Raw genomic sequence first — 22,277 nt, 5'->3', positions numbered from 1 at the left:
AACTTGGCTATCAGTCTCTGCTCAGCGACTCTGCGCTGTCGTGTGTTGTGAAGGCCGCCTTGGAGAATGCTTACCCGAAGGTCAGAGGCTGAATGCCCGTGACCACTGAAGTGTTCGCCAACAGTTCCGCACACATGAGGACGGTCTCAACAGGGATCTTGGGTTCATGTCGCACTATCTGTAACCCCCGTGACTTGCCTGGGTTTGCAAAACCTCACTTACTGTACTGTCTGGAGACAATACACATCTCTTTAAACTGTGATCAGTGCTCCTACCACTCACATTGTCAGCCACTTCAGGTCTTGAACAGCAGGTTAGGTGTAAGGATTCGCATTTTAATCAGTAATCTCTAAACTGTCTGTGCTTTATATGCTCTGTCTGAGGCCAGAACTCTCCATTCACCTGACGAAGAGGGTAACCCCTCGAAAGCTTGTGAGAATATTATCAAATAAATAGGTTGGACTAAAACCTGGTGTTGTCAGACTTTTTACTGTGGCTTCCAGGTGTCAGGGACATAGCCATGACACCCTCCATCCCACTGCCTGGTGTCAGGAAGGAGTCAGTCAGAAGGTGTAGCTGCAGTTTCCTGGGTTGAAGGCCCCGAGCTCTTCCTCCTGTGTTGGGGTTCCTGTGGGCTCCTAGGTCAGTCCATGGCATGGCGGTTCCTCTGCTTGAGCTCCAGAAGCTCCAACATCACCTGGCCCTGCCAGTTCTGAAGGACCACCTGTGTTCCTCCCACGGTGGTCAAGCCCTCTGTGATGGCCCTCTGCAGCGAAGGCCACCTATCAATGGCAGCAGCAAGTGCCCTTGGGCCGTGAGATTGGGCCGTGCTCTGCAGCCCCTCAGCCATGACCCTCTGTGACTGGGCCACGTTTTCAAGGGCTACTACCATAGCCCACTGTGTCTTGGCACTGTCCTGCGGGGACTCCTGAGCTCTTGGCCATGGGCCGCAGTATCTCGAGAAGCCTGTTCAGTCCCTTGGTTGTGGCCCTCTGTGACTGGGCTGTGGCCCTTTGGGACTCCGCCGTGGCCTGCTGTGACTCAGCCATCACTTGGACTCTGCCATAATGGTGAGGACTTTCTGCCCCAGGCTTTCCATCACAGATGCCACTCTTGCAGTGTTGGCCTGGGAACCATTCAAGGCAGGCAATAGCTGTCTTGCTGAAAGTTTTGGGACTCCTCCCAACAGTCATGCAGTCGGTCCAGTGTGGCTGTCAGTCCCTCCTGCGTTCTGTGGCTCTGCTGCTGCATCTCCAGCAGCTGAGACAGAAGTGATCACAGAGGCCCAGCATGTAGCCAGAGGCCAGCTGAATCCTTGCCTCTGCAGGCCCCTGCATGCCTTGGATATTCCCACCTCCACATCAGCAGATGTGTCATGTGCACCAGAGAGTGACCCAGATGCCTCACCACTAACGATCCACCGATGTGAGTTTCTCTGAAATGTGAGTTATAAGATGGAAGCTGGAAGCAAAACTGGTGCTGGCCTCGGAGTTCCCTTCATCCACTTCCTCCAAGGAATCTTCTGAGCTGTTGGAGGAAACATGGATGGGAGCAGCAGTGGCGGCCATGATGCCAGATGGCCCCGGCACATCAGAGTCCTGTCCTGCAACACAGGACTTCAGGTTAAGTGCAAGGGAGGGAGAGGAATCTGGGCTGCATGCCACTTCCTGGAGATTTCTCCAACACATGGAGGATTGGCAAGTGCTCACTTCTATGCTCCAGCCCAACCATGCTATTACATAAGAACATAAGAAATAGGAGCAGGAGTAGGCCATCTAGCCCTTCGAGCCTGCCCCATCATTCAATAAGATCATGGCTGATCTGTCGCTGCTCAGTTCCACTTTCCCGCCCTCTCCCCATAACCCTTAATCCCCTCTCTTATCAAAAACCCATCAACCCGCGTCTTAAAAATATTTAGCGAGGCAGCCTCCACCACTTCAACGGGCAGAGAATTCCAGAGATTCACCACCCTTTGAGTGAAGAAGTTCCTCCTCAACTCCGTTCTAAACCGCCCCCCTTTTATCTTGAGGCTGTGCCCCCTAGTCCTACTGTCTTTTTTGAGCGGGAAGAGTCTCTCCACGTCTATCCTATCCATCCCATTCATCATCTTATACGTCTCAATGAGATCTCCCCTCATTCTTCTAAACTCTAACGAGTACAAGCCTAGTTTATTCAGCCTCTCGTCCTCCTCTCCCACAAGCTCCAGTGCCTGCTCTTCAAAAAGGATGAGACCCAGATCTCAGGCACATCATGCTCTGCAGCCCCTCAGCCATGACCCTCTGCAACTGGGCCACTTTCTCAAGGGTGGCTGCCATAGCCATCTGTGTCTTGGCAGTGCCCAGCTGGGCCCCCTGCAAGCTCTCAAGCCTCTCAGCCTTGGGCTGCAGAATCTCATCTGCCCTCTCCTGGCGATTATGGGTATTCTCCTGTGGGGATAGAAGGAGCCATGTGAACTGTGATGGCATGTGTCCTGCGGGGTATCAGGGGGTGGCCCTAAGAGGTCATGGGTAGTGATACTCTTGGGAGGGGGAAAAGGGAGGTGCTCGGAGGTCAGGGGCTGAAAGCATGCAGGGTACTGGGGGTGGGGGATCTGGGGTAAATTTAGGGGGACTAAATTTACGAAGTTAAATACTCAACCCTTGCAGCCCGGATTAGGTCATTCAGTTTCTTGCGGCACTGTTTCCTGGTTCTCCTAGGCAGTGCCTTGGCACTAATGCATGCTGCCGCTGCCACCGCCTCCTAGGCTAGATATCTATCCCTTCCTCTGGGAAGGCGTCCTGCTGGGTAGAGAGACAGTGTCCTGACTTGCCTCCACCACCTCTAGTAGCATGGCCAGATCAGCATCTGTGAAATAGGGAGCTGTCTTCCTGGAGGCCATTTCTTCCTTCACTGCCTGTCTTTCTGTCCACCTTTGGTATTTTTATGTTGTCCCTTATTAGGGTAAATCAGCTGTAGACAGTTTGGGGCGAGTCACATACCCGTTAGAAGATTCCAGTGAGTTTAATACAGTTTGCCTTGTTCCACTGGAAGGGAAGCCAAGTCAGCACTTACTGGTGTGGTGATTGGGGTGGGATTTGTGCCTCTGTGATGATCGGCGGCAGGGGAGAGAGAGAGGGTCATGTCAGTCAACCATAGGGGACAGAGGGGTGATGAGGGGGCCTTGGTGCAAGAAAGTCCAAGGAGTCAGTAATGTTGGGGGGTGGTCTCTGATGTTCCTGAAGGGGAGGGGGAGGGTGTATCTGGCCCAGGGTGGGGGGGGGCGGGGTGGGTGCTGGTTCTGTCAGCAGATCTGGGTTCTTTTTCCTGTGCAGGCTGCAAGCTGTCTGGTGAATTAGGCCCGACTCTACTGGCTAGAAATGATCTAGCCCATATTTTCAAAGAGTCAGTGCATATGACTGGGCATGAAAAAAATTATTCTGAAAAACGAATCAGGAACTCTCCCGTTTTCATGCTAGCTGGACACTTGGAAAAAATCTCGTAAAATTCTGCCCATTAAGTACGTTTCTCTCCACAGATGCAGTTTGACCTGTTTTTGTTGCCTCAGACAATTGCCATAATCACAACACCAACTTCCATTTACATAGTTCCTTTCATGTAGTGAAATATCCCAAGGCCTTTCGTTGTCAGACAAAATTTTAAATTGAACCACATAAGGGCAATTAGGTCAAATAACCAAAAATTTTGACAAAAATATCAGTTTTAAGAAGTGAAGAGGGTTAGGGAGTGAATTCCAGGGCTTACGAGTCCAGGCACATTGTCATTATAGGCTATAGGTAGTAGTCCTCAATCATATTGCCATAGGCATAGCAGCCAATGAAGGCATAGCAGCCAATGAAGCAATTTAAAAAAACTCCTGTTGAACAGGTTGCCAGGATTGGTGGAATGCAGAGTTCTTGGGTGGAGGAGGATACAAAGATAAGAGGGGATGAAGCCATTAAATGATTGAATACAAGGATGTAAATTTTAAGCTCATGACATTGTTAAGCCAGGCATCAATGTAAATTAGCAAGCCTAGGTGTGATTGGTAAATGGGCCATTTATATAAATATTTATATTTATATAAATATTTAAATACTGATCTAGGGTTTTCATTCATTCCTGTAATATTGCTTTAATACAGCTGGTTAGAGTCACGGACGTTATGTATGATCTTTTTATACAGAACTAATAATAGCTGGGGACTATCAGTGAGTGGACTAAATCCTTGCAGCCGTTGTGAACCACCTTGAGCCATTTATTTGCTTTCTTGGTGCTGCATCAAGCACATTGTCATTATAGGCTATAGGCAGTAGTCCTCAATCATATTGCCGTAGGAGTTCATGTCACAGTAGGGGGAGCTCTACACAGTACCCTTGCTCTCATGTTCCCTCTGATCATTTGTGTTAAAGCTTAAATATAAAAAACTTAATTTTTCTTTGAGACTTAGAAATGCATTACCTTTGATTTGACTGGGGATTTTTGAGTGTGTCCTATGGTTGCTACTCCTGTACATTTATGCACTTGATGAGGTCAGAAGCTGATAGCCACTGTTATGTGCATACCTGAGTGACCTGTGAGGTTTTGAGTACTATTCATGTGCAAATGGTTGATTAACTTTTTTTCCTTTGTTCTTTCATGGGAATGTGAATGTCACTGGCCAGGCCAGCATTTATTGCCCCATCACTAATTGGCCTTGAACTGAGTGGCTTACCAGGCCATTTCAGAAAGTTAAGAATCAACCACGTGCTGTGGGTCTGGAGTCACATGTAAGCCAAGTTGGATAAAAATGGCAGATTCCTTCCTTAATAGGCTTTAATGAACCAGATGCGTTTTTACAACAGCTGATGTCAAGGTCACCATTACTAAGACTAGTTTTATATTCCAGATTAATTATTGAACTTACATTCTATCACCTGCCGCAATGGGATTTGAGCTCAATTCCCAAGAGGATTATGCTTTGACAAAGTCATCCAGACTTGAAACATTGGCTCTATTCTCACTCCACTGATACTGTCAGACCTGCTGGGATTTTACAACATTTTCTGTTTTTGTTTCAGATTCCAGCATCCACAGTAATTTGCTTTTATCCCAGCGTATTAGCCTTAACCTATGGATTACTAGTCCAGTGACATTGCCACACTCTTCTCTCTCCTTGAAATGTGCATTTGCTACTGCGTTCAGTTAGCTCACTTGGGAAAAAATAAACGCAGATTTAAGGACCAAAGAAAAATCTGGACTCCCTTGAATTAGGTTTACCAATAAAATTCCTTATGAATGAGTCATCAATTAGGTAGGATTCATGTATCAGGAATTTATCGTAATGTAAAACCTTTGTGGACCAATCAAATGAATTTTGAACTTGAGTTTAAATTTGTCATTTTTATCCAGAAAATTATCATTTTGGTATTTTGTCAGTTTCTCTGTGCATTATTAAATGATTCAAACTTTTCTGCTAAATGTACAAACCCAAGTACAAAACCAATTTACCTTTTCAGATGAGTCATCAAGTGCCTCAGTGTCTCATAATGTGCAGGAGGGAGTAACATTAAGGATTCATTGATGGCCTCTAGCCTGTCGTCTGGATTGGTAATTTCTAATTAAAAGCAAATATCATAAAACAGACATTAAGTCACACATTAGTTTTTCTTCCTTAGAATTGAACTTCTCAAATATTGGTTTTCCAATTAATTCCTAATTTAACCCTGACATTGTTTTCTTAATCACATTTATTTGCACTTTTGCTTTATCCTACCCTTATTGAATGAATGTAGCAGCCATCACCACCACCACCACCACCACCACCACCACCACGCCACGCCCCACCACCCCTCACCACCACCACCATATTCCTACCCTCCTGAAGATACCAACTACTGTTGGAGTATAGCTGCAAGGGTGCCGGTGCCCTTGGCTACTTTACTAAAAAGTCGGTACTCCTGCAGCAGCATTGACTCTACTGTTAGACCATTTGACAACTTGAGGTATGATAGGCAATTTCAATGCTAACCAATATCCTTACATTAGAGATGGAAAAAATGACCAGATAACCCGCTGTTTTGTGAATATCCAGTAAGGACAGGATTTGGCTAAGCTGTCATGGATCCTCATAGATGAACTGCTTGCCAAAGCTCGCCATATAGGCTCAGCTGTGGAGGGGACAATGTGAGGTACCAGACAGCATCCGGTAACTACAGTTTTATACAATAGCAAGGAATCAAAGGTTACAGTGCAGGTGAAGTGATAACTGGTGAGAAACAGCAACATCACAATGATTATCTTTGTCCATGGTTATTTTTACTAGAAAATATTCTTAAAAAAAACGTGCATTCAATAACTGAATTAGCATAATTACTGAATAGCCTTATTCACATTGTCTTGTCCATTATTTACCAATTTCAAATGGGAGTTGGGCAGTGTCTAAAAGTTCAGATGATACTTACTGGCTGCTTCAATGAATTTTTGATATGAGTCATAGGTGATAACTGGAATAGGCAAATCCCTAAAATACAACTTAAGTGCACCAGCAATGATGTTGATGTCTGCATAGGTAGCAGCAGAGATGTCAGCTTTGTCACCATCTGGAAAGATGACAAATGTTAATTACAATAAAGAATACTGCCTAAAACTTACACAAGTTATCTTAGAGAGTGTGAGCTAGTTGCCAGATATTACCACTCCTGCAGAATATCAGCCACAGCAGTGCACAAAGGATTAGCAGTACAGTAGAATTATCTTAATTGAATGCGCTAATGATTACTTCACCAAACTTGGAAAAGGTAACAATTATTCCACCACTCCAGACCTTGAGCATTAAAATCAAGTCCGGTGCAGAACTGAGGGAGTGCTGCACTGTAAGAAGCATTTTTTTGGATGAGAAGTTAAACTAAGGCTTCATCTTCCTTCTCGGGAGGGTGTAAAAGATTCTGTAAACTATTTTGAAGAACTGGGGAGTTGCTCCTGGTATCTTGGCCAATGTTTATCTCTCAGTAATTATCACAAGACCAGATTATTACTGTTTGTGGGAACTTGATGTGTGCAAATTGGCTGCTGCACTTTATATGTTACAACAGTGACTATACTTCAAAAGTACTTCATTAGCAGTAAAACACATTGAGATGTTCAGTGGTCATGAAACACACAATATAAATTCAAGTCTATTTTTCATCAAAATTTTGCAAGAACTAAGTTTTAACTCTGCATTTTGAGAATTTTTAAAAAAAATTTATAAACAAACTTTAAACAAATTTGTTTCTATAATATTTTCTAACAGCAGCATAGTGCAACAAAAATTTCCATTTGAAGAATGCAGGAAATGTAGTTTTTGATATGATATTTTAAGTTAAACCAATATTTGTCATTTTAGTCTTTGTAATCGAGCATAATTATATAAATCTTGCCAAGTCAAATGAGGGAAATTGCAGACACGTAAACTTGTTTGCACTTTTTGTACATTTCACATTTCTAATTTTGGGTTTTGATCATATACTATACACTGTCCGTGAAATTCAATGAGGCCTGAAAATGGGTATGGGGTTATCAATGTGTGATTAACTCATTCATTCCAAAACTTTTTGCTGCTTGCTTATTTATGTGATTGAAGCATACAGCCAGTGCGAAGCCCATTGCTGAGTGGATGCAGGTCTGTGCTTGGGGGCAGGGGAATCTTGAGATTCAATAGTTAATGTCATCTGTAGCCCTTAAAAAGGTAAGTGCATTTTGACTGGGGCAGTTTCTGAAAGTCATTCTAGGGCACAGTTAGATCCAGAAAGAACAACAATGGGGAAAAAAAAAGCTTAAAGGTTCACTGATGCCACACTGGAGGTGGGATGTGGATAGAAAGGGAGAGAGGTCATCTATCGACAGGGGACCAGGAAACACTCTGGGCAGGTAATATAAACATGATGTGGAGATGCTGGTGTTGGACTGGGGCTAAACACAGTAAGAAGTCTGACAACACCTGGTTAAAGTCCAACAGGTTTATTTGGTAGCAAAAGCCACCAAATAAACCTGTGGGACTTTAACCTGGTGCTGTGAGACTTCTTACCAGGTCACGTAAAGGCAGCAAATGTAAATAATCACTGAAGTTAATGTGAGAAGTCTAACATCCAAAACAAGATGGAGTGCCACAAAAAAAAAGCTGGAGCACTGAGTTAGAAAATGGCACAGCCGTTGGCAAATCAGAATACACACTGACTGACGTCATGATCTGCCTACTCTGCACACTTCCACTGCATGCGTTACCAACTTACCAAAATGACATCCAGGATGGACCACACCAGAACACCAAGGGACAGCACAGTGTAAGCATGTAAAAAGGCTTGTCTTATGTTCATATTATTACTAAAATAAATTTTTCATTAAATAAATCATGGTTTTTTTTGAGTGACTGTACAATAATCCAGAATAAAGCTGTTTTCACAAAATCATTTATATATACAGGGATAACATTGGCCGATGGCATGAAAAGAATTTGCAGCAAATTGGCAACTGACTTTTCACAATGCTAGTTTTAAATTATATTGATTTGGAAAACATTGGCAGGATTTGTGATTTCAAACTAAGTCGAAGCTATAGTGCAACTCGGAAACATGTCTCCAAAAAGATATTTGAACTATTGCTCTGTGAACTTCAGTGAAAAGCACAGGCACAGTGAAAAAACAATTGCCCGTTCACCATGAACCCATTTCTTGCCTCTGGTCTAAAGCTGATTTCACTCCTAATAGCTGTGCATTTGTAAAGCATATGAAAGTCACTACCGTAATTTTAAAAATTATATTTGTACTCGACCATTGTATTTGTATCTAATTCAAACACAATATTTGGAAAGAAGCTATTTATATAACTTAGCAATGGTAATTTGCCTTAAATATTGCTACACAGGGAGTAAAGCTAATAAAGAATCAGCAAGATTTTTTAAAAAAAAAGCAATCAAAATGCAAGCAGAATGAAAGTCAATTAACGATTTGCAAGCAGAACCAAATAGTTAAATCACAAAGTATTTTTGCAATGTTTTAAACAACATCAAGAAGTTAAATGATCCAAAACAAATTTAAGTAAACTCACTCATAGCTTTTGCTGTGATGAGAATCTGAAGCATTTCCTATTACAAGCCTGTTACAACAACTAGAAGCAAGTATAGGAAATTCAACCCCACGATTTACAAACCACCGAATGTTACTATGAACCTAGCAATAGCCAGCAGAAATCAATCAACAATTAATCTGAAGGTGGTTGGTTCCTTAAAATGACATCTACAGATGTGGGAAAATCTACTCAAAACCATTTCCTCAAACATTTATTCATAGGTGGCCAAGGTGATTATTGTCAATATTCTGACCAATATTCTGAAGCCTAGTAGATTAGGGATAATCCAGGAAATTATAGGCTGGTGAGCCTGACATCTGTGATAGGGAAGCTTTTGGAGAAGATACTGAGGAACAGGATGTATGCACATTTGGAAGAAAATGGACTAGCTGGTGATCGGCAGCATGGTTTTGTATGGGAAAGATCATGTCTCACCAATTTGATTGAGTTTCTTGAACAGGTGACAAATAGATGAGGGGCTGTGGATATAGTTTATATAGACTTTAGTAAGGAATTTGACAAGGTCCCACATGGCCGACTGGTACAAGAATTAAAATCACATGGGATTTGGGGTGGGCTGGCTAGATGGATATAGAACTAGCTTGGTTATAGAATTTCAGAATGGAGATCTGTAACTAGTGATGTTCTGCAGGGATCAGTTGTTTACAGTATATATAAACGATCTGGAGGAAAATGTGGATGGTCTAATTAGTAAATTTGAAGATGGCACGAAGATTAGTTGAGTTGCTGTTAGTGCCAGAGACTGTCAGGATACAACAGATTGGCGACTTGGGCACAGAAATGGCAAGTGGCATTTAATCCAGACAAGTACGAAGGGTCATCTGGACTTACAATGTAGCTCTTTTCTCTCCTTACAGATGCTGCAAGAACTGCTGAGATTTTCCAGCATTTTTTCTTTTGGTTTCAGCTTCCAGCATCCGTAGTAACTTGCTTTTATTTAAGTATGAGGTGATGCACTTTGGAGGATCAAAGTTAAGTTTAAATTATACTGTAGACAGGGTGGATAGTCACACGCTTTTTCGAAGGGTGGAAGTGTCAATTACAAGGGGGTAAAGGTTCAATGTGAGAGGGGGAAAGCTTTTCGTGCAGAGAGTTGTGGGTGCCTGGAATGTTCTGCCAGAGGAGGTAGTGAAAGCAGGCACATTAGCAACATTTAGGAGGCATCTGGATGGTACATGAATAGAGGGATATGGACTGAGTAAGGGCAGAAGGTTTATTTTTTAGTTACAGTATCGTAATCAGCACAGGCCTGGAGTACCAAAGGCCTGTCCTGTGCTATACTTTTCTTTGTTTCTTATTAGCTGTGTGGAACTTATGCTGAGTCTATTGTTTTTGTGGGAAAAATAAGTATTTTGCTATGGATTTTTTTTGTAATCTATTCTCTCAAATGTGTGAAGCCCATGCTTTAATCAGATTTGTTGCTTACAAATTTTTAAGCTATTTATTGAGATAAATAGTGAGATAAATGAGTGGCACGGTGGCTAGCACTGCTGCCTTGTGGCTCCAAGGATTCTGGTTTGATTCCAAGCTTTGATCATTGTCTGTGTTGAGTCTGCACATTCTCTCCGTGTCAGCATTGGTTTCCCTCCGGATGCTCTGGTTTCCTCCCACAGTCCAAAAGACATGCTGGTTAGGTGCAATGGCCATGCTAAATTCTCCCTCAGTGTACCCAAACAGGTGCCAGAATATGGCAACTAGGGGATTTTCATCATATCTTCATTGCAGTGTTAATGTAAAACTACTTGTTACACAAATAATAAATTAAAAAAAAAGCTCTGGGTGCTCTGCTTTCCTCCCACACTCCAAAGATGTGAAAGTTTGGTGGATTGGCTATGCTAAATTGGCCCTTAGCATCCCAAGATGTGTAGATTAGATGAATTAGCCATGTGGAAATTAGCCATTAGGAAATGTGTAGGATAATGAGGAAAATGTGGGGAGTGGGTCTATGTAAGGTATTCAATCAGAGTCAGTGCAGAATTGATGGGCCGAATGGCCCCTTCTGCACTGTAGAGATTCCATTCTATTCTATAAAGAGCAACTATTCCATGTTTGATCTCCAAACCAGGATCTTTATTGAAGAGTTAAATTACGCCTCATCCCATCATAAAACTAACCATGTATAACCATTTATATTGAAAAGACATAATTTAAACAAACTTGACTGAGGCTCTGCTGGACTGCCATTATTACAACACCTGGTCTACTTCTCCAGGCACCATTTTCTGGTCCTCTGCTGCAAACAGTTAATTTTTCACTGAGCTAGCTTTCATATGTTCCTGCTGGTTCTCATCCTGCTTGGATTTAGCTGTCTGGGACCTCAGACATTGGCTGGAATTCTCTAGCTGTTCACTAGTGACTGATTCTCTGGTCCTGTTGGTGGTGTGGTATGGCTACAATGGGAAATCCCATTGACAGCAGCAGGACCAGGAGATCCCCCTGCAAGCGGATTGTGCACTACCCCTCACTGCTGATCGGAGGCTGGTGAATTCCAGCCATTATCTTTGGGCCCTCTCGTATCACACATGTCTTGCTCTCAACTAGGACATGTATCCCCTAATCTCCAGCACCCCTATGGCATCTAAGTTCTTTTTGTGTTCTCTTAAACTCCTGCCATCCATACTTTATATGGATGAATATCATCACTTTAATGGAAACCTGACTCAGGTAATAACACCTTTTCCCATATTGAAGCCTCGCAATCTGGATATATTTTTCACTATCTGCCCTACCCAAAGGGTACCTCTACAGTGCTTCCAATCCCCGTGGCTAAAAGTAAAACCATTCAAAAAAGTCATTGCATCTATAATTTCCACGACAGTGGTTCAATACTAGGTATAATCACCCTGCAATATTTCCAGTAGGCTATTAATTTCATATAAGATAACATCCATTATGTTTAGCAACTACAGCTCCAAAAAGGCATTCATTATGATGTCAGCAAAATTATTGGAACTTATACTTTTATAGGGCCAGTAATGGAATAAAAATCTCAATTCACTTTGCAGGAGCATTATAAAACAATGACATAAGCCCACATAAGGAGATAGATAGATTATCATAATTTTAGCCCAAGGTAGGTTTTAAGGAATGCTTTAAATGAGGGAAGTGAGGTCAAGCTGCAGAGAAATGTAGGCAGGAAATGAACTTAGGACCCAAGCAGCTGAAGCTTGCCCACCAATGGTGAAGTGATTAAAATCGGGATGTTGAAGAGTCCAGAATTAGATAAGTGCACGTATTTCAGGACATTACAAGGTCATGGAGGAATTTTTAAAATGTGATAAGAACTTTAAAATTGAGACATTGTCTTATATTTTCTCCTAATCAAGCAGTGAAGATAGGGGTGATAGGTGTATGGGACTTGAGCAAGTTAAGTTTTGGATGAGCTCAAGTTTATGGAAGATGGCAAACGGAAACTAGTCGGGGTGCAATGGAATAGTCAAGTCCAGAAGTAAGAAAGGCAAGACTTAGTTTTAGCAGAAGATGAGCTGAGATGTGCTCATGACACAAATATGTTGGCAAAAACTTATTTCCAGGGGTCAAACATGACAGCAGCAGAGTGGCTGGCATTGCATGCATCTCTGCATTATCAGAGCCATCAGTCTCCAGAATATCCACACACTGAGCCAATCTTTGACTTGAGAATACATTAACCTTGCAATTTCTTGTCACTCTGGGGAAAACTCCTCCACTGAGTCTGTATTGCACATGGAAAAGGGTGTAACAGCTGAATATTGAATGAGGACAGATTCCCACAGCTAACTAGCTTTAACATGCCATTTATTCACTAAACTCTTTAATTTGCAATACTTCTATTTGACATCTTTTCTGAACGATGGTCATAACAACATCTCATTTCCAGTTTCATCTTCACCTTACATCTTTCCATGGCTCTGTATGCTTTCTATTATTGGATGCACAAAATTGCACATCCTTCTTTAACTATGGCTAAACATACGTCTTTGCAATTATATGTAGCTGCATGACAATTATCAAACTGAATATTCAAGGAGCTATGGATTGAAGTATGCAGTGCAAATCATAAGTGCACTTTTTATTCATGTTTATGATCTTGCTACAAACAGAGAAGAAAATCTTCCACAAAGTATGAAATAGAAGCTTCTTATAATTGCACTACTTTCTTAACAAATTAAGCTAAAAAGAAAACTTACAAAACTAAAACCAAAACTGTATATTTGTTTTATACTTAAGCTAAAATCATAGGATAGTGTTGCACTCACCTCGGTCAAATGCCATTTTAACATCTTCTATGTGCTCAGTAAATCCAGAGACTCTGTAAAGCCCCTCAGATTTCAAACCTATTTAACAAATGGAAAATTGTTATTTTGGGGTGATAGTGAAATTAAAAATGAAAGTTTCCAAGCACATCCATGAATATTCTCATGATACAAATAACACAAGCACCCAGAACCCAACCCCATATTCTGTGCAGGAAGAAGCCATGAAGTCCATTAATACCTATTGGTTTTGGTGGGAAAAATAAGGGTTGACATAATTCTCTATTCCATTCAGCAACAATCAAACAAGTAGAAGAATGTCTTTTTTTTCTTCTTGGTGTATACATTTAAAACAAGTACAAAAATGTACTTCATGTTATAAACACATTATCATGCCATTGATTGCATTGGAGAGCTGACAACAATCAAAATACAGCTTTCACTGGAATACTTTAATTCCATACATGGGTGTAATACAAAACACTTTTACAAATCACAAGCTAAAGAAACATCCTATCTAGCAGAGTCTAACAGCGTTGGTCCACTAGAAAGTGAGTATGGAGAATTGATAAGAGGTAACAATGAAATGGCAGGGGTGTTGAACAGGTACTTTGGGTCTGTCTTCATTGTAGAAGACTTAGAAGACTTCCCAAATATACTTGGAAATCAAGGAATGGACATGAGGGAGGAATTTAAAACAATCTTCATCTTCAGGGTGACCTGTTTAAGCAGGACGGGTTGCACCTGAACTGAAGGGGACTAATATACTGGCGGGGAGATTTGCTAGAGCAACTCCTGTGCTGTGCTGTTCTTTGTTCTTTTCAACTCGGGAGGGCTTAAACTAGTTTGGCAGGGGACATGGAATCCAAAGCAGTAGGGAGACAGAAGAGAAGGTTTAGGATGCCCAGAAATTAAAGAGAGCACATTAAATAGTAAAGGCAGTGTCAGTAATCCTAATACTAGACAGGCCAAGCAAAAGCAGCACAGAGGGCAAGGCAAGTGCATTTATTTCAATGCAAGAGGCTTGATGGGCAAGGCAGATGAACTCAGGGCATGGATGGGTACATGGGACTGGGATATTATTGCTATTACTGAAACATGGCTAAGGGAGGGACAGGACTGACAGCTCAACATTCTAGGGCACAGGTGCTATTTACCATTTATATAGATGATCTGGAGGAGGGAACCGAGTGTAGGGTGTCGAAATTTGCTGATGACACCAAGATTGGGGGAAAGGCAAATTGTGCGGAGGGTGTGGAGAGTCTGCAGAAGGATCTAGATAGGCTGGGCGAATGGGCCAGGAAATGGCAAATGGAATTTAATGTTGGCAAGTGTGAGGTGGTCCACTTTGGTAGGAAGAATGGTAGGAAGGACTATTACTTACGTGGCGAAAAACTGCAGCAGGCGACGGTGCAGAGGGACCTCGGGGTCCTTGTGCATGAGTCGCAAAAACCCAGCCTGCAGGTGCAGCAGGTGGTCAGGAAGGCGAATGGGATGCTGGCCTTCATAGCGAGGGGGATTGAATATAAAAGTAGGGAGGTCTTGCTGCAGCTGTATAGGGCATTGGTGAGGCCGCAGCTGGAGTACTGTGTGCAGTTTTGGGCGCCGCACCTGCGCAAGGATATTTTGGCCTTGGAGGGAGTGCAGAGGAGGTTTACTAGGCTGATACCGGAGTTGAGGGGGTTGAGCTATGAGGAGAGGCTGAATAAACTAGGCTTGTACTCGTTAGAGTTTAGAAGAATGAGGGGAGATCTCATTGAGACGTATAAGATGATGAATGGGATGGATAGGATAGAGGTGGAAAGACTCTTCCCGCTCAAAAAAGACAGTAGGACTAGGGGGCACAGCCTCAAGATAAAGGGGGGGCAGTTCAGAACGGAGTTGAGGAGGAACTTCTTCACTCAAAGGGTGGTGAATCTCTGGAATTCTCTGCCCGTTGAAGTGGTGGAGGCTGCCTCGCTAAATATTTTTAAGAAGCGGGTTGATGGGTTTTTGATAAGAGAGGGGATTAAGGGTTATGGGGAGAGGGCGGGAAAGTGGAACTGAGCCACGACAGATCAGCCATGATCTTATTGAATGGCGGGGCAGGCTCGAAGGGCCAGATGGCCTACTCCTGCTCCTATTTCTTATGTTCTTATGTTCTTAAGATAGAACAGGGAAAAGAGAGGAGAGGGAGTTGCGTTTTTGATTAGGGAGAACATTACATAGTACTGAGAGGGGATATATCTAAGGCTTCGCCCACTGAATCTGTATGAATAGAACTGCTGAATAAGAAGGGGGGGATCACTTTGATAGGATTGTACTACAGGCCCCTAAGTAGTCAATGGGAAATTGAGTCACAAATATGTAAATATGCTCCCTCTTTAGTGAGACCATCCACATATTGAATGAGAAATTCCTCCTGAATATACACACAAATTTCTCTCCAGCCAAGCTCCTAATACTATGTCCCAGTCAATGTTGGGAAAGTTAAAGTCCCCTACTATTACTACCCTATTTTTCTTGGAGCGATCTTGAATCTCCTTAAAAGGGTCCCAATTCAAAAAATGAGACAGAAAGCAGGAAGCTATGGGCTAGTTGGCCTAACATCTGTCATAGGGAAATTGTTTGAATCCATTATTAAGGAAGCTATGGCAGGATACTTAGAGGATCATAATTTGATCATGCAGAGTCTGGCATGGCTTTGTGAAAGGGTTTAACTAACTTACTATGAATTTTTGAGAAGTAACAAGCGAGGTGGATAAAGAGCAATCTGTTAATGTGCTGTACTTGGATTTCCAGAAGGCATTTGATAAGGTGCCACACCATAGATTACTACACAAGATATGTTTACATGGTACACATTAGTATGGATAAAGTATTGGTTAGTTAACAGGAGATGGAGTCCGGATTAATAGGTCTTCTTCAGGTTGGCAGGTTGTAACAAATGGAATGCTGCAAGGATCAATGCGTGGGCCTCCACAATTTACAATTTATATCAATGATTTGGATATGTATGATAGATAAAATTTGCCAATTACGCCAATAGGAAATAGATAGTTTAAGTGAGTGGGCAAAAATTTGGCGGATGGGTGTAATGTGGTAAAATGTGAACTTGGCCACTTTGACAGGAAATACAGTATTTAATTGGATTCTGTGATACAGAGAAATGTGGCTGTCCTGCTACATGAATCATAAAAAGTTAGTATGCAGGTTTAGTAAGTGAATAGGAAGCAAATAAAATGTTAGCATTTATGGCAAGGAAAACGGAATATAAAAGTAGGGAAGTTTTACTGCAGCTGTACAGGGCCTTGGTGAGACAACATCTGAAATGCTCTGAACAGTTTTTGTCTCCTTTTTAAAAACACATTTAACTGCAGCAATAGCAGTTCAGAGAAGGTTCACTTGATTCATTCCAGGATGAGGGGCTTATCTTGAACAGGTTGCACCTATACTCACTAGAGTTTAAAAGAAGGTGAGGTGATCTTACTGAAATACGCAAGATCTTGAGATTTTATAGAGAGATGTGGGGAGAATGTTTCCACTTGTGGGAAGCGTTACAACCAGAGGAAACAATTTAAGAATAAAAGGTTTAACATGGGGATGAGGAGAATTTTTTTTCTCTCAAAGGGTCATTCGTATGTGGAATTCTCTTCTCCAGAAAGCAGCAGGACTTGGTCAAATAACTTATTCAAGGCAGAGTCATACATACTTTGGATAGATTGCGAAGAGGGAGGAGAAACCAAGGAGTAAGAGGGAAAGTGGAGTTGAGACTAGAACCAGATCAGCCATGACCTAGCTGGCAGGGTGACAGGTATTCAGTGGTGGGGGCTGGAGTGGTCTGGTCTGTGTGGTAATCATTTGATGAAGTCTGGTCAGGTGGGGAAATAGCAGGTGTTAGCATAGTCAGGAGGGGTAGCTGAGTCAGGCCAGGGGTAATCCGGACTTCATATGGGAATTTTAAGGGTGTATTCAAGGATTCGAGATGAGAGACAGAGGGTTTGCATGTGATTGGGGGCGGGGGAGGTGAAATCGGTTCTGAAATTACCCAGGAGTCAGACTAGGATTTTTCTGTGTAATATTTTCTGGGTAACTGCTCAGGTAAGATTTGGGAAATTGTCCAAAGTCTCTGACTCTTGCTCAGAATGGGAGACATTCACAAAGGGTTGTAGAGAGCAGGGGATTCTTCCTTCTGAAGTTCAAACTTCCTGGGGAGCTCCCACCAAGGATAATGCATCAGAACTTCAGCAGGGTCACGTGTCTGGTCTCAGGAAGATATGAGCCATACACAACAACAGGCAGCCCATAATGCATAATGGTTTTTAATCATTCATTGTTTTGTTTCGGAAAATTCACACATTGGCTTTCATTTATCTTATCCAACGTAATGCAACATTTTATCTCTGTTCAAGATATAACACTGAAGCAGTCTCAATTATTAGCATCTATAGAGCCCTTCGTAGCTATCCTCTCTTCCCAAGAACATCAAGTTGCATTTATATAGTAATCTTTGGTGTTGCAAAATGATAGTAGTACAATAACAAAATAACAAAAAAGCTTGTACTCGTTAGAGTTTAGAAGAATGAGGGGAGATCTCATTGAGACGTATAAGATGATGAATGGGATGGATAGGATAGAGGTGGAGAGACTCTTCCCGCTCAAAAAAGACAGTAGGACTAGGGGGCACAGCCTCAAGATAAAGGGGAGGCGGTTTGGAACGGAGTTGAGGAGGAACTTCTTCACTCAAAGGGTGGTGAATCTCTGGAATTCTCTGCCCGTTGAAGTGGTGGAGGCTGCCTCGCTAAATATTTTTAAGAAGCGGGTTGATGGGTTCTTGATAAGAGAGGGGATTTAGGGTTATGGGGAGAGGGCGGGAAAGTGGAACTGAGCCACAACAGATCAGCCATGATCTTATTGAATGGCGGGGCAGGCTCGAAGGGCTAGATGGCCTACTCCTGCTCCTATTTCTTATGTTCTTATGTTCTTATAATCCCTTATTTGTGATAAATGTTTATGATTGTGCCTTTTTCATGTTTCAGAATAATTGCAAACTAAAAGCAATGCAGTATAACATCCCCAGAAAGATATTAGAGATGTTTGCAACATCATTTCTGCAGGTTTACAAACAAAAAGGCTGTGAATTATAGGCAAATTATACAACTTCTCATGCCATAAATGACTTTTCCTTCGTACTGATGCCATCACTCTCCAAGCAACTTCCTGAAATAGGAACAGACTATCTGCAACTTTGGTATCATATTTAATCCCAAAATAAATTTCCAGTTATACATTTGCATCATCTATTTCCACCTCAGTAACACTGCTCAACAATACCTTTGCCTCCAATGAACTGCTGCTCAAATTTTCATGCTGTGGAGATGCTGGCATTGGACTGGGGTAAACACAGTAACAAGTCTCACAACACTAGGTCAAACTCCAACAGGTTTGTTTGTAACAAATGCCACTAGATTTCGGAACTGGCTGTTCCCCCGTCAGGTGGAATTCCCACCCGTCTGATGAAGAAACAGCCAGTTCCAAAAGCTAGTGGCGTTTGCTACAAATAAACCTGTTGGACTTTAACCTGGTGTTGTGAGACTTCTTACTTCGCTCAAACTCTTACCTTCTCTAGACTTGACTGTTCTTGGCTGACCTCTCACATTCTGCCCTCTGTAAACTTCAGGTCATCCAAAACATGTGCTGCCCATATTCTAACTTGCACCAATTTCTGTTCATTCCCTGTGTTTGCTGACCTGCATTGGCTCCTGGTTCAGCAATGCCTCAGTTTTAAAATTCTCATTCTTGTTTTCAAAGAATGCCTTGCCCCAACTTATTTCTATCATCTGCTCAAGCTCTGCAGCCTTATAAGATATCTGTGGTCTTCTAATTCTGGCCTCTTGAGCATTCTTGATTTAAAACGCTTCACCAATGCCGACCATGCCTACAGCTGCCAAGATCCGAAGCACTGGAATTACCTCCATAAAGTTTTCCACTTCTTTTTCTCTCTCTCCTCCTTTAGGAAGCTCTTTATTGATCACAATATCAAGTGTGAAGATGTTCACCTTGTGGAGTGCTGTTCTTAGTGAGCTGAAAAGAGATCTAGCCTAGCTGGATTGGGATCAAGGATCAGATGGCAAAACAGTCAACAGAAAATGGGATGCCTTCAAAACAGGCTGACACATTCTCACAAGGGAGAAAGGAAGGGCATCCAAAGTTAGAACTCCCTGGATGGGTAAAAATAAAGAGACTAAAATGAAAAAAAAATGCTTATCATAAATGTTGGATTCCATAGTTCAGTCGAGAAGCAAGCTGATTACAGAGGAGAATTGAGAAAGAAAATAAGAGGGCCAAAGAGAGTCCGTAAGAATATTTTAATGGCTAATTGAAGGGAACGTAAAAGTCTTTAATCACTACATAAATATTAAAAGTGAAAAGTGGTGCTGGTTAGGGAATAAAATGGGATTTTTTCTGGAAGCAGGGGACGTGGCTGATGCACTGAATTAATTCTTAGCATCTCTCATCACTAAAGCAGAGGTTCCTGCAAATGTCACAATAATGGAGAAAGTAATAGGCAGCTGGATTGAATAAAAATAGGCAAAGGAGATGCAATGTATAGTTGCCAATGCTGAAAGAATCCAGATGAGATATATCCTGGGTTGCTGTGGGGAGGATGGAATGTGCAGAGGCCCTAGCCACAATCTTCCAATGTTCCTTGTGGAAGTGGTGCAAGACAACTGCAAATCTCACAGCCATATTCAAAAAAGGGGAAATGGATAAACGAGCATTTAAAAGCCAATCAACCTAATGTCAGGAGAGGGAACCAACTCATAGAGGCACCAACCCATAGTTAAATTAATTGCTAATATGATAGTTTTTATTAATAAATGAAAGCTTGCATGGATTGGTTAATGACAAATCATGTCTGATTAACTTGATTGACTTTGATGAAGTAACAGACCATAATGTAGTTGATGTTGTCATCACAAACTTTCAAAAGACATTTGATAAAGCACCAAATAATAGACTTGTTAGCAAAACTAAAATCCATGGGATTAAAAATACAGTGGTTCTTTGAAACTATAATCTATTAATGACTTGGACTTGCGGTATATAGTTTTCAGATTATGTGGGGAGGATGGTAACAGATTTCAAAATGTCATAGACAGACTGTAAAATGGTCGAGATTAAATGTAGACAAGTGTGCAGTAGTTCGTTTTGCTGAGAATGAGGGAAGGCAATCTAACCAAATGGTGCAGTTTAGAAGAGTCAACGGGAACAGAGAGATGGATGGGGGGAAGGGAGGTGGTTTAATTCACAGGAGCTGCATTTTTATGGTAGGAATGAGAAACCAACATTGGGAACATGTTTCCAGGCCCTGAAGCCTCCTCTGGAGGGGAAAACAAAAATGAGTTTTAAGTTTCATGTGGAGACACATTTGGCAGCCAATTAAAGGCCATGGAGGGCATGAATGTCAACTCAATTACAGGTCCAATTTAAATTCCCATGCCAGCCATTCCTGTGTTGTATAGTGTTCCAACAAAACCAGAGGCCTGGAACTAGGGATAGTTCCCTAGTTCTGAAAAGGGACTGAATTTTTCAGATGTAGACCTCAGATGATGGGGTCGGCCATGAGGGAGGAGTGCGGTCTACTTCCTGGAGGGTGGCAGGAGGAGGCCACTCACTCAGACAATGCAAGTGTGTGAATCAACATCGCTGCTACTGTCAGCAACAGAAGAGCCATGAAAAGAACCTAGATCCACTGCAGGAATAGATTCACTTATCTGATGTGCACTGGTAATGTGAGTACTACCCCAACTCTCTGGATATTCAGTTTCCTCCAAAGACACCAGCTGGAGGCCAAATGCTGCTTCTGAATATGGGGGAGTGGGTATGTACACAGGCCACATACCCACTCTGAATGGCTGCTAACTGCTAGTGAGGACTTACAACTGCTAGTGAAGTACCTTTCAGTAAATTTGCAGCAGTTGGTATTGACCACAGATAAGGACAGTAGTGCCTTATCATACTCTTGTTCCTTCAGGATGAATGGGATTATGATGTTTGAGAGAAAACCCAAATAGATGGAGAGCTGCACAACCATCAGATCATTATACCATTGGGGAAGAAGCTATGGAAATAGCCATGATCGCAGATAATGAGTAAGTCAGCCACTTGATATGGAGATTATAAAGGGCAATTCATCCATTAAACGGGCACAATGTTATATGTTGAGTTGCACTGGGAAGCACAACGCTGCAGAGAATTTTGGAGCCTGCCTACCTCCATTCCTGTCCTGGCAGGATCCAAATATCAAACACAAAGTTCCATGAAGGTGGTAAGGCAATTGATAAGGCTGTTAAAAAACGCTCAAGGGGTCCCATGACATTACAAGAAGGACTACAAAATACAAATGCAGGGAAATTATGCTAAACCTTTTATGAAACACTAGTTAGGTCCCTGCTGAACTAGCATGGCCAGTTCTGTGCACAACACTTTAGGAAACAAGTTAACTCATTGGCAAAAGTGCAGAAGAGGTTTACTGCAATGGTACCAGAGATGAAAGACTTCAGTTATGTGGTGATACCAGAGAAAATGAGCTTATTCTCTGTGGAACAGAAAAGATTAAGAGAAGAGTTAACACAGATCATCAAAATTTTAAAGGAATTTGATAAAAATAAGGAGAAGCTTTCCCCAATGATAAATAGGTTGGTAACCAGCGAACATAGATTTAAGATAATTGGCAAAAGAACCAGAAGCAAAATGAGAGAAAAAAACACAACTAGTTGTAATGATTTGGAATGCACTGCCTGACAGGCTGTCGGAAGCAGATTCAATAATAACTTTTGAAGGGAATTGATAATCATTTGAAAGGGGAAAAAAAAGCTCTGCTTGGAACAAGAGCAGGGTATTCAGAGCAATTAGACAGCTCTTTCAATGTGCTAGCAGAGGCCAGATGGGCCAAATGGCCTCTTTTTGTGTTAT

The 22,277-nt window shown here is 42.0% G+C and overlaps 1 protein-coding gene across 6 annotated transcripts in view; it reads right to left on the bottom strand.

Moving 5' to 3' along the window:
• Positions 1-22,277, bottom strand: part of chn2 (chimerin 2) — a 504,281-nt gene that overhangs the window by 4,930 nt on the left and 477,074 nt on the right. For all 6 annotated transcript variants that reach the window (XM_080206032.1, XM_080206021.1, XM_080206002.1 and 3 more), the window contains 3 exons: positions 13,323-13,400; positions 6,420-6,557; positions 5,467-5,572 (listed from right to left, as the gene is read on the bottom strand). In XM_080206032.1, the coding sequence (XP_080062158.1) occupies positions 5,467-5,572; positions 6,420-6,557; positions 13,323-13,400 (322 nt within the window). The remainder of the gene's footprint in view (positions 1-5,466; positions 5,573-6,419; positions 6,558-13,322; positions 13,401-22,277) is intronic.

Source organism: Carcharhinus amblyrhynchos, chromosome 2 (genome assembly GCF_965287045.1).
Source record: "Carcharhinus amblyrhynchos chromosome 2, sCarAmb.v2.hapA, whole genome shotgun sequence".
Classification (NCBI taxonomy): Eukaryota; Metazoa; Chordata; class Chondrichthyes; order Carcharhiniformes; family Carcharhinidae; genus Carcharhinus; species Carcharhinus amblyrhynchos.
This window is presented reverse-complemented; position numbering and strand designations above follow the sequence as displayed.